Source organism: Oxyura jamaicensis, chromosome Z, assembly GCF_011077185.1.
Source record: "Oxyura jamaicensis isolate SHBP4307 breed ruddy duck chromosome Z, BPBGC_Ojam_1.0, whole genome shotgun sequence".
NCBI classification, from domain to species: Eukaryota; Metazoa; Chordata; class Aves; order Anseriformes; family Anatidae; genus Oxyura; species Oxyura jamaicensis.
Window position 1 is genome coordinate 54,717,967 of NC_048926.1, and position 13,872 is coordinate 54,731,838.

The 13,872-nt window shown below is 40.9% G+C and overlaps 1 protein-coding gene across 1 annotated transcript in view; it reads right to left on the bottom strand.

The window, feature by feature from the left end:
* Positions 1-3,552: 3,552 nt before the first annotated feature.
* Positions 3,553-13,872, bottom strand: part of CPLX1 (complexin 1) — a 128,038-nt gene continuing 117,718 nt past the window's right edge. The window contains exon 4 of the mRNA XM_035309392.1: positions 3,553-8,509. Within this exon, the coding sequence (XP_035165283.1) occupies positions 8,312-8,509 (198 nt within the window). The 3' untranslated portion in view covers positions 3,553-8,311. The remainder of the gene's footprint in view (positions 8,510-13,872) is intronic.

Consider the following 13,872-nt stretch of genomic DNA (forward strand, 5'->3'; position numbering starts at 1 on the left):
AAACCCTCATGAGCAATCACCATCTGCCATCCTATGATTTTAACAGAGTAGTGGACATTTTATTCTTCCTCTCTTTGCCATAGCTTGTTAAGCTAGTTTGGCGCATATCCACACTAAAAATGGCTGCAGTCACACAGAAGATGAAGCATCTTGTTTTTAGAGAAAAACAAGACATCATTAGGAGTTTCTTAATGATATTCTGTAACATTATATGAAAAAAACTACACACACCTTGCATCTCATCCCCATTTAGCACTGTAAAACCCACTTCTTCATTTAATCTTCTAAATAGGAATGGCTCTCAGTCTGTAACCTGTGTGTACGTAAACAGTTGGTAATAGAAATGCTAGAATTTCTTCAAGTGTTATTTGGAAAATAAATAAATAAATAAATAAAAGCAGTGGATTTTTTTTTCCCCCAATTCTCTCAGGTGAGTTTCTGCACCAAGATGTTTTTCACAGAGATAACTTCTATTACTCTATTCATTTATAAATGCATACACCTGAAATGTTCACATATGGACTGTGATTTGCCATGCTGAGTCTTCACTATAATAGGGGATTCTTTGTGGCTGAGGATTGAATATCTGATGAGCATCTGTTCAGCTGTTGATAAGATAGAGACACTTAGAAAGGTGTCTCATTTTCAACAGTTTAAAAGCCAAATGCTAGATATTGGATCCGAGTATTCAGAAAATTCACAGATTATCTGTCTAAGAAACTATAGTAGTAAAGAGTCCACCTCAATCATGCATGGGCTTCAGAGCAATGGCTTAGATAACCAAGTTGGAAGTGATGGTACACATACTCTGGCTATTTTCAGCACTGATCAAGTGGAAGTTGAAATAGAATATATAGTTTAAATACCTCAATTCCTTATCAATGCACATTTTCCTTTCCCATGCAACCTGGCCTTTGCTTGGTTTTGACTTCTTCTTGAACCAGTAGTTGAAAAACTGGAAAGATTGTGTGTGTGTGTGAATTTTAAAATTATTTTTATCTAAAAATGAAATAGAACTGAAACACATTTCTAGACAGGTATTTTTTGCATGCTATGGTCTAAATCACTCAGCCCATCTGAAACATTTGACACATAAGTTTTAAATAAGTCTTTTTCTGACTCAAAATAATAATAATAATAATAAAAATCTTAGTTGCTGCAGCTAATAGCTGAGCTTGCCTAATATACTGCTATATCTGACCTCCTAACAGAACAATATTATTTCGGAGGAAAGAAAATCTGAAAAAAAATAAAAATAAAAATAAAAAAAAAATGTTGCCATTCCACAGACCTAGCAGAATTCTGCTTCCCTTTAAATACTGAAAGTTCAAGAGAGTATGGGTATTTGACATCACATGCTCCAGCCATTTGCCTTTTTTAATTGTAGCTTCAGCACCTACCTCAAGACATCTCTACGATCACCAGAGACAGGACGTAGCAGAGCCACTGTCAACAGGGAATATCCAAGTGCAGTTATAGTCTTGTTTTACATGAAGAGAGGAAGAGTTTGCAGAGACAGTACTAAAAATTTGGCTGATATTCTTTTAACTGACGTACTCCTACTCTGCTGATACACAATGATGACACAATGCTGTTCTGTATTGGCCTTTCATTTGGAAGTTGGATATCTTCCCCAAGAATGTAGTCTGTGCCTCCATTGCTGTCAGTGAGCATTGGGAGCTTGTAAGAAGGCTGAACATTGCATCCTAAAGCTGATGTCTAGAACAGAGATCACTCTGGATGTTATGGCACCTCCGTAACCGGAGTGCTTTTTCACCATAACCACTCAGGATGTGCCTGCTGATTTCTTCATCGTGTTCCACTCAAGAATGTTTCACCTGACAAAGTGTGCTTTTAAAGTGGGAAAAAGTAGATTGCACCAGCCTGATTAGTGGAATTATCTTTCTGCATGTTTTTATTAATAAAGCAGATGTTGGTTCCAGAAATAATTTACCTCCACTGCAGAAAGAAGCCTGTCAAAATCAGCTGCTTTCCCTCTTTGGTATCTAAACCCTCTTCCTGGAACACACTGCTCTGATAAGGTTATTCTGTGTTGTAGTGGATTTACGTGACAAGGTTTTGGTAATGGGGAGCTGCAGGGGTGGTTCTGTGAGAAGAGTCCAGCAGCTGTCCCATGTTAGATAAAGGCCAGCTCCAAAGGGACCTGCCGCTGGGCAGAGAAAAGCTAAGAAGCAATGTTGTTTGTGCCTCTGTGAGAGCAGACTGAATACAGAGAAAAAATACTGATGCCCAACAGCAGCTGGGAGAGAGACGAGTGAGAAGCAGCCCTGCAGCCCCCAGGGGAGTGCAGCAGGAGGGCAGGAGGTGCTCCAGGCAGGCAGCAGCAGTTCCCCTGCGGCCTGTGCAGGGAGAGGCCCCTGCTGGGGCAGGCTGTCCCCCTGCAGCCCAGGGGTCCCACATGGAGCAGATCTCCACGCTGCAGCCCGTGGAGGAGCCCCCGCTGCAGCAGGTGGATGTGGCCTGGAGGAGGCTGCGGCCCATGGAGAGCCCCCGCAGGAGCAGGCCCCGGGCCGCAGCTGCAGCCCGTGGAGAGGAGCCCACGCAGGAGCAGGAGGTCTGGGGGGAGCTGCTGCCCACCCAAGTAAAACCACCACAGTCCTTTTTTGACCCTGAGATTAAGAGTCTCATGCTCTACATGTGAGGGGAAGTAGCCACAGTGCAGGGAACAGGGGTTCCTCGAGCTGGCTGCTTCTTAGGGGAGACAGTAAAAAGTACATTCTTGGTCTGTTGATTTCCTGAAACACAGACCTCACATGGAGCTTAGAGCAAATGAAGAGCTTGCCCCTGCAAGCACAGGTGGCAGTGACACTGGAATGTATTGGTCATAGCAGCATTGGGCTCAGCCTGAGTAAGTATTGTGGGATGCAAATAATATGGGCTGATTCTCTGTGAAAACCTTGTGGTTGCATCTTCTGATTGTAAAAATAAAAATCAAATAAAAAAAAAAAAAAAAAAAAAAAAAACACGTGTGCAATGGTCCCAAAGAAGAGCTTTCCTAGGAGAAAGAGTATCAATATTTCCTACAAGATGTTTATTTCACTTTCTTTTTTCTAACATTATGCAGTGCAGTTCAACATCACAACTTCTGACTTGTCCCTGAGGCAGTAAAATGAGGATAAGCTGTGTGCAACTTGCCACTCAGTGAGTTTTATGTATATCTCAAGTTCTGGATCCAGTGATAAATTTGTTATCATTGCAAATCAGTTTTACACTCTTTTGATTTTAAGATTCAAACATGCTTGCACATAACCATTGTCAGATGACTGTAGTTTGTTCACAGGAATGCTGCTCTGCTTTTCCTAAAAACAACTAAGTTGTAGTAGCAAACTTATTTTAAAATTAGATGCCAAATCTTATCAGTTTTTGACAAATAAATAAATAAATAAACACTTCCATTAAAATAATGTCCATGTTTCTCCTCAGTTATGCTTCTGTTCTATTTGTGCATCAACATTACTTTCATTCACTTCTCACTTTAGGCTGGTAGGAATTTCACAGGAAAGCACGGCAAAAATGTATGAAATCACCTTTTTTTTTTTTTTTCCTTTTATTGTCTGTGATTCCATTTAAAAAGAACATCATACCATTTACCCACATCATGCAGGAAAAAAGTAGCAGGCAAATAACAAATGAAATTTACATTCACAAAGTTTCTACTTTAAATAATCTGGCTGCTTGGAGTGTACTGCATGCATCTTAAAGAACGCTGGGAAGCATTTCTACTAGAAAATGCATTGTTAGATTGAGTTTTGCTCTGTGCATGTGTGTGAGTGAGAGAGAGGGGGGGAGAGAGAGAACATGAGCAATTTTTTTTTAATGGCAGTACTGAAACATTTTACTAACTCAGCACATGAAGAAACGGTATCTTGATAACATATTCAGAATGGATACAGACAAGTTTCAGATACATAAGACGTTACTTTGAGGTCACAACAGCTGATTTCTAACGCTTATTCTAGCACAGTAAGCTTGGCAAAAAGATGTATTCAGCAGCATTGGTATGGTGTTTCTTTATGAAGGAGAGGGGCTAGGAAGGACCTAAGCCAACATACGGTACTAGAAACATAGACAGAGGAACTCCAAAGTGATCTAGCACATGATCTCGTATCTCATTTTATTTTAAACACAAGAGCATCATTCATAATTAATATTGCAGTCTGATTTCATATGGCTTTCTCTAAAGATATATGAGTTCACAAAGGTCAATGGCAAACTCAATTATTTGCCCTCCAAAAGGTGGAGGCCCTTAGACTTTTTTTAGTAGCCAGAAAGGTCTTGGAGCTGTGGAGGAAAATGGCTGCAGTGTCTAGCCACCGACCTTTCAGTGTAAATAAAAACTATTCAACAACCCTCCCCCAAACAAAACATAAAAGTTAAAAAAAAAAAAAAAAAAAAGGAAAACAACAACAACAACAACAACAAACAAAACTCATTTACCTGAGTTTGAACACACCAGAGATGCAAATAAAACAATGGCATGAAATGACAAAGAGAAATTCAGAATCCAAACAACGAACCATACATCTCTTTGGTCTTAAGTTCTTCAACACCTGCTTGAGTGCTGAGGGAGAAGGTGTCTGAGACAATGCTTCTCACATCCATACGTGTGCCAAATGTGTCAGGCACCACGTTGGCAGTTCAGGGTGGGAAGGGAAATGAAAGGGCACCAGGGAGGGGGCAGTGCCGACTTTCGAGTCTGTTCTGAGTAGCTTGGGCATTTTGGGGAAGGAGGAATGAATTGGGGGGAAGCCCAGAACTCATGCAAGTTGCCAAAAGTTATGTGATGCAAATCCAAGTAAAACCCACCCAGTACCTGTGCTAGGTCTTCTATTGTGTCTTTATTGAAAGAAAACAAAAAATAAAAGGAAAACAGCAGTTCACACCTGGCTGAACGCTATGCTGTCTGTGGAGAAAGGGCTGTTATTGGTCTGGAGAGCTAAGGTAAAGAAGTAAAGGAACAGCATGGGAAGCTCCCACAATGAAAAACACTCAGCAAGCATTACTTAATAAGACACCTCCCCTTTCCCTCCTGCTCTGTGAGCCTAGCTTGCAGCGTACTAAACTCAGCTCGGAGTTCTCATGGCCTTTTTCAGAGTTTGGGTCTGGATGTTCACACAGCTCAAGAGCTCAGCTCACAGAATAAAATGCCTTATTTTTAATACTTCGAGTGCAGAAACACCGCTACTTGCTTGTGATATTTGAGCACAGACTACACAAGATCCTGACTTAGACCAGTCAGTCAATGACACAGCTGTTGAGGCACGGTTAGGAAAAAAATATATATATATTCCTCCTTTCTATCTCTCGTGACCCTCTCTCCTCTGTTTTCTTCAACTTCCACACACGTGTACACACGTGCCCTTCCAGGTGCCAGCAAGACTGTGAAAAACACCAGTCAACAACTAGCAGCACCCTCCAATAAAGAGGACACCAGGCAGCAAACCCTGCTGCTACCCCAGGGACAGTATTTGGCTGGATGAAGAAGTGAGTCCATGATGGGGGCTAGGGAAAGGTCAACAAGCAAGTCTTAGAGAAAGTCCAAAGCAAAGCAGAATGAGCTCATCTTCTTGTTTGTTTGTTCAATTGATTGATTGACTGATTGTAGACTCCTCCCGAACAAGGCCAGGGGAGAACAGGAACAGATATATTCCTTTCAGCAAGGGCACATGTATGCTGCTTCTACTTATGCATCAGAGAACATAGGCCATTTGTCAGAGTGTTTCAGAAGTTTTGACATGTCAGTAGAAGATTTCACTGCCAACGAGTGGCTGAAGCAAAGAGCCTGGCTGTCTGCCTTCTAGTTTTCAGGGGTGTTGGATTTAGTCCCCTCTCAGAGCACCAAAAATAGCCACTGCCTTTGTGACAGTAGAGTCTTCAGTTCTTTGAGGTCTACTTAAACAGGCTTAAATTAGTAGTTGCTAAATTTGCATGGGGTGAGCAGGACACTCTCCCTAGAAAATGATAAATTGCTCAGCACTACTGTGCTATACCCAAGCATTGATAAAGAGATAAAGAATGTTCTGGGTCATTAAAGTCTTAGCGGGAGACACCCATCTTGCTTTAAATGAAAGTTTGGGCAAAACAACAACAACAAAAAACCACAACACTGACATTTCTGTAAGAGTAAAACCTGCCTTCTCTCTCCCCTGCAAAACCCATGGCAGCTTGCACAGGACTGAATGTGTCTTGTTTGTAGATCCAACTTGGAATAGGTTGCTTCTTTATCAGCAATGTCCTCAGCCTCCACCTTGGGTTTGGTAGAAGCTTAGTATTGGAGCAAGTTGGGAAGCAGCAAGGACTGCTGATACTCCCAAATAATAAATGAGTGAGGAGGACAAAATATATTTCTTTTGTTTCATAATAGCTTTTCCTTATTTAGAGATGTGCTAAAAGGCAGAGTTCACATTAGTTCATATTAGTTTACAGAGTTAAGGTAACAAGCCTTAACTATGATGCTTCTGCTAACTTGAAAGGATGATAAATACATTTTAAAATTTATTCAGGGAAGTACTGGAATCTTTGCCTAAACTCATTTGTGCTGAACAAGTGAAGTAAAGAAGTTCCATTGGAGTAAAATGCTTTATTTTAGGTACATAATGAGGTATTTCAAATTGCATTCCTTTCTGTTGTCAGTAGAAAGCATATATTTGCTTCCAAATCTGTTCCAGGTACTTAGGAAAGGATATGTTGCTCCCATGGCAGGGACAAACAATGCTAATTTTGCCAGGCAAACAACAATTCTCCTACAAGATTGTGACACTGGGATGCTGTGATGCTCTCGCAGCAGCTATGCAGAGATGCGGCCAAATGCAAAAACATAGGATCAGCTCTTCAGTTAACAGGCCAGATAACTTAGTAAGTGACTGTGTTCAAAATAAATCTGTTTGTATATGCAACCGCATGTGTGTACTAACAAATCAACTTCTCCAGTAGAATTTGGCTTTTCTTTTGCAGTTACTCAATGCTTGTATTGCTGTACTGGAAAACATCTGTGTCTAGGAAAGGCTTTCAAGATAATAGAGAGACATTTTTTCCTACCTTACTAGAATCAATGGATGCCCCACACTGTTATAATACTAATTAGATCCTGCACAGCACTAGAGGAGCATTGTGCAATTCATCCTTACTATATCCTTTGACAGTAGGTATTGACTGAAACCTAAATTTTACATCTGGAGAAAATGGGGCAGAAAAGTAAGTGACCTCCTCAAGGGAGCAGAGTAACTTAGCATGAGACAAAGGAGGCAAACTTAAGATTTCTGAATCTTCAGGGCCATATCTAACATTCAGGCCACCACTGTCTCCCACAGCTGCAGAGAAGGGTGGGCAGGACACAACAATAACAATATGCTGAAGACCAAATGTCTGTCCTGAAAGCACTGCTGGGAATGAGATTGCAGAATACGGTACTGGGCAGAAAGAGGAAGTTTAGTGACCAAAATTCTTGGACATTGACTTCAGAGGGGTGGGGAGGTCCTCTAACAGAGCACCCCACACCCCACTGTGGTTCCAGCTCTCTGTATGGCACCTTTCAGACCAAATCTACTCCTTCTAGTTAAGTGTATGGCTAATTCCCAAAGTGGCATGACTCTTGCTTAGATTCTGAGGCATTTAACTTCTGCCAGCATCTGAAGGCAGATAACTCACTTCCTCCACGGTTCTGAGTGATGTCAGCTGTGTAAGCCATGCATGATTTACCTTCCAAATAATCTCTTACTTATGCCAGTGATGGAATTAAAACTGAAAAGCTCTGATTCCACGGGAGAACTGAGACATTCTTTCCAAGGGTAGACGTGGTCAACAACAAATGGCTAGTGTGACCCAATCAACAAGAACACTAATAAAAATAACTAATAATTATTATTAATAATAATAAAAATAAAGAAAACTAAAGAGGCCACTGTTCACACTTAGTGAACACTTCGTCCTGCTTTGGGTCAAAATGCATGTGAGGTTGTTCCTTTTCTATGCTTAATGTACAGTTGCCTTATTTAACATACATATTACTATGGCTTATAATAAAAGTTGTGTAGTCTGCAGCTTTTTAATCTTTACATCCATTCAGAGGCATCTACTGGATATGACTATGTACAAAAAAGGAATGGATGAGTCTTGGGGTAGAGGGAAACGGAATACGCAGAGGGGAATGGGAAGCGAAGGAACTCCTAGTGAGCAGTAGAGGGTAGAGGTGGGCAGGGCTGCGTGATGGATGGCAAGATTGTAAATCCCCATTGGGCAAAAGAGAAATCCATTGCAGTACAGTTAGTGCCCATCTAACAGTCTGCAGCTATTACTTCTTGAACATGTCCTGCAGGGGGCCTGGTAAGTATTTGATGACTGTGTCTAGAATGCTCTCTTCTTCCTCCTCCTCCTCGTCCCCGCAGCCAGGAGGGATCGCCTTCTTTGGACGTGTCAGACTCCCTTCGGCATTAGCTTCCAGTGCAGCCTGGGCCTCTGCTTCCTTTTCCTCCTTCTTCTTTATCCCATACTGCAGGAGAGAGAGAACACATTGTCAGCCACACACTGGACAGGATGGCAGATGAAGGCAGCCATCACACATGGTGCCTCATATACACATCACTGGTAAATGTTCTGCTTTTGCTCCTTCACAGACCCCCAAATTATCAGTCTTAACAACTCTTCCCTACATATAGCCCTGTGGATGGTCAGCTCTCTCAAAACAGGACGGTCTGATGCTCAGATCATTCAGAAACAAGTATTGCAGAGAATCTGGGACTATGTAGCTGTGGGTGTAACAAAGACAATACCAGCTCTGTGTTAATACAGTTTTGGGGTGTTATTCTACTGCTGTTGATCCTACCCTTTTCTATTACCAAGTCTGATGCTCAAGCTCTTCATCTGAAATGATTCTGAAATTCCATCTGCAACATTTTACAGTAAAGGATTATGGATGAGGCAAAACTTCAGAAAACAAACAAACAAAACAAAACAAAGCAAAACACAAACACACACCCAAAAATATATTCTCAACAAAATAAAGCAAACCAGACAGGACAGACAGGCAGTAAAAATGACAGTTTTAGACATTCTCACGTGGGAGATTTCCTGTACAAGCCCATCTCTTTTCTTTTGGTATAAACAGGACAGGAAGACCTCTCAATGAAAATGAATTTTCATAAGAAACTCTGACTGTATTTGCACACTAAACTCTACACTTCTTGGAGTAAAGCTGACACACTATCTGGAGAGAAACGTCTTTATGACTGAAAGAATAATGGACACCTGAAATTTGTCACTCCCATTGAGAATTAAAGGCATGCAACTATGACTTTACATGAATAACCAGAATTTCATTTTATATTTTACATTCAAAATGCTAGATTTAATAGGAGAGTAAAGATACGCCTGAGTGAATCAGACTGGGCAGAGAAGTGCTGTAGTATCCCTGTTCCCACAGTGACTTGGATTTTCTTTCCAGCTTCTAGTTTGGAGGCATGTCCAAGGAAAATAATTTCTGCACCACCAGATCTCATCACTCCTCAGCCACCACACATTGCAGCAAAAGTGTTTGCACCGAAATTTTAGAGATCATAGTCATAAATGATTAAAATAAAATCAACTCAAACTGTCACATGTAAATTTATAGCAACAAGGATACCTGCAAGCTACCTTCTTTATCACTTAAAATTATTTCATTTCAGCTACATTAGAGAGGCATTTGACCGTTGTGAGGAAGGGGAAGGGCATTCAAGTTTGCTGTAACAGCTGCCAGCTTTAAAACTCTTGCTGTGTAAGAGCCACTCCTTTATTTCTGCATAAATATTAATTACAGTACCAAAATGGAATTAAGATTGCTCTGAGTATATTGGAACTGTGAGGTAACAAGCCAACCTAAGCCCTGCAAAAGCTAGCAGAACACTTTGTATGAACAAGGACCTCTGAAAAGAAAATTAGATATGATTTCAAAAAGATCAAAGAATTGTGCTGGTACAAAGTGTTCAGTATTTTCTCAGTATCGGTAGTCATCATTCATATTTAGGATGACAGTCTGCAAGGTTGAAACCAGCAACTTCAAAAATACCTAGTTCTCTAAATCAGTTCTTCCAAGCCACAATGTTCATTAATGACATTTATCTTACAATTTTTATACCCAGTGGATGCCAGTCACACCAGATTTCATGGGAGAGATGCTCAAGACAAATTATGATCTGAGGCAAAGGAAGAGTCTGATTGATTTGCAGCCACAGGGCTGAACACTAAAAAAGAAGATCCAACATAGTGTAGCCAGCACTGCAGGGGAAATGAGACGCGCTGCAAGTCTTCAGACCGTGTATGTCTGACTTGTTCTTCTCAAGTTACACGTAAATGTCCCCAGCTGTTTCCCAGTATCTTTTATCTACACACATGACCTTGCTTTTCCATCTACAGAAGTAGTGGAGACAGCACAAATCACAATAACCTACCTGTCCTCTGCACTCAAGTACTCAAGTGCTACTGTGTACTAGGACAGAGGGAAGCTCGAAGATCACATGAAGGAATTAGGACTGTACTTGTCAGCCTATTCTTCTTACACCTTTCTTTAGGAAGTCTCTACTGATGGCCCTCAGTGAGTTGCACAGTGCTAGACTGCCCTTAGTTCTTACAGTGCATGGACAGTCTTACTGCTTATTCAGTGTTATACTTTAAAAATGGTGGTAGTTTTTAATGCTGTTTATAGTAAAAACATAATGCTGTGTAATTTGCAGGTGAATAAAATGGTATTTTTTTAGGATTGAAATCGCTTTGGATGAAATCATACTATAGAGAGTCCTAAAGTAACAGGAACAAAATTAAAACAAGCATCTTAGTGTCTTCACTTGAAATACTTTATGTTAACTCAATATATAACTCAATATATAACTCAATATATAACTGAAATATATGTATACATATTATATATATAACCAAAAAACAAACAAACAAACAAACAAAAAAAACACGTTTTTCATTCTCTGGCATTCCTGAGGTTGGGAAAATATTGCATTACCTCCAAAACATGTGAAGGACAAGAACAATTTCATCATTTTCTCGAAGTCCAGCCCCACAAAATTTAATTTCAGAAGCTGAATTTGTGTGATTATCTGCTTGACCTTCTTTTATGCCGCTATATAGTTAATAGCATTTTAAACTGCCTTGCAGCTCCTAAAGTCCTTACTATGCTCTTACATGAGGATTGTTTGCAGTGCATCATATGTTGGTGAAGAGCTGGTAGGCTGGAGTCCTCAGACATCAGGTGGAACCTTTACCCCTCACTCACTGACTGCACGTCAGGAAAGGAGCAGGCTTACAAGGCTGCCATTGACCGACAACTTCCACTATTACTTCTGCTTTGCACAGGAAGCAGAAGCAAGTGCATGGTCCAGAAACAGGCTGGGAATTAGATCTAACTCTAATGGCAATAAGGGTAAGTAGGGAACAGGAAGACTGATGAACCAAGGCGTGATTGCAGCTAAGATGTCAACGCACTAAAAATATACTTAGTATTACTTATGACAAGCTACCGCTGCTTGCTAAACATTAACAGATCTATCTAGCAAATATCTAGGTCACAGGATAAATAATTCAGTAACATCATAGTTAAGACACTTGCAGAAAGTTGATACGTGTCTCTAGGTCAGTGTTGGAGCTGACTCCTCAGGAAGACAGCTGCAATCAAGGTTCAAATGAGTGGCTGTCTGTGAGTTAGATTTGGAACTGTCTCCTTAGGATCAAGTGATTTCCTTGGAGAAACTAAGGAAATACGGAAAGCCATGGTCATGGAGGTTTGAGAGAAATACAAAGACAACTCCAAAGGTGCAGGATGGGACCAGCAAAAGATACACAGAGCAAAGTATCTAGGTGTCTGAAAACAACCTGCTGCTAAGGTGAACAGCTTAACCCACTGACTTGCACAAGATGCCCCTGGGAATTCTGTACCCTGGATGGGAACTCAAAGGAACCAACAGAGTGGTCTTGCTGACCTTGGGAGCACCTTAGGGATCTGGAGGAGCTTAAAATAGCCACAACATTATCCTACTAATATTTACTGTGATTGTACGCTGTTAAGATTATTATAGTCACATGCTGCCAATTGCAATATTTAAACATAATCATATCATATTGCATACTTCCAAACTTAAACAAACATAACATACATAATTGTATCTGCTATTTCCATGGCTGAACTAGCATGTTTTAAAGGATGTATAAACTCTTATGTATCGCTGCGTATATGGTCACATAAAAAGCTTCTTTCATCACTGGGTATTTTCACTGCACAATGTTCTTCCCTCCTAATACATCTGGACAAACAGATAATGAGGACTGGTGCTCTTGCTGCTTGCTTCACGTGTGTCTTGCAGAATATACTTGCAGTGTCAGCTGCTGTGAATGTAAGGAAGGTAAACAAGGGAATGCTTTAATCTTTTCAGTAGAGAAGGAAGCATGTTCCCCTGGCTAGCTTGACGTGTTCATAACTCTGACTAACGCAAGGTTCAGCTGACACAGAGTGTGCCTACAGTGGGCAGCGGGATGCAGGTGAATGTTATAATGCTTTGCTAAGACAAATCCATGAAGTTCCTGAGAGCTGGAATTCCGTAATAGAAAAGCACATCCTAGAAGGACCCATCTGACCCATCAAAAGTTGGACTAGACGAACTTAGAGGTCTTTTCCAGCACAGATGATTCTACGATTCTGTGATTCTAGGATTCTGTGACCAGCACATGCCATGGCTAGTAGCAGCTGTTGACCAAGTCAGGGAATCACAGAATTGTTAAAGTCAGAAGGGACCTCTGGAGGCCATCTGGCCCAACCCGCTGCTCAAGCGCAGACACCTACAGCAGCTTGCCCAGGACCATATCCAGGTGACTTTTGAAGATCTCCATGGAGGGAGACTCCACAAGCTCTCTGGGCAACCCATGCCAGTGCTCTCTCACTCACACGGAAAAGTTTTTCCTGATATTCAGATGGAACCTACTTATGCCCTGCTGCATTGTTCCTCCTGCAGATGTCAGAGTGGTTAAATCCCCCCCAAGCTTCCTCTACTGTTGCTACATCTGGATGGTTGGTATCTGGAGGTGTGCATAAAGGCACCCGCAACACAGCTGTGCACCATCTGTGGTGATGGGAATTGTTCATGGTTGTGTTCACCATGGATGATTGGCAATGTTGCTGTTTCACTGAGAAAAAACAAACAAACAAACAAAAAAAAACTCTTCCCAAGGTGCTCTGAGAAGCCCAAAATTAGTCTTCAGTCTGCATCCCACGGAAAAATGCTGCATATCAGCTAACAGCTTACATTTCTAGGAAAAGTTTGGCCTATGGGTGACGCTGGTTACATTTCTCTTCAGGGAATTTGTGGTTTTGTGTAGTTCCTGAGTCTATGAACAGATGTAGCCAACATGGCCATCTCTGGAACTGCTGTTTTATTTACTTGTTGAGCTTTTAAAAGATATCTGAGAGATTTCAATGCCTGTTTCTTATCTTGCTTCATATACAAATTACAGGACACCTTTTCTCTTCTTACACAGCCCTGTCTATGAAATTTAATTCACATTCCAACCCACAACAACAACAAAAACATAATTATCAGCCAAAATTGAAAATATATATTTAGAGAAGACAACCAGAGGGCAACCTGCCCACCCTACTACCTCAGGGGTCATCCTGACCTGAACATGTCTTTTTCTTAGAGACCTCAGCTGCTGGAGAATTCTCACCTAATCTGGAACTTTGCAACCATTTACAGTTAAAACATTTATCCTCATGTGTAACCTGATTCATTCTGAAATGCCTTTTTAAATCAAAGAAATTTGGAAAACCGAAAAGACACAGGTTGTTGTTGTTGTTGTTGTTGTTGTTGTTGTTGTTTT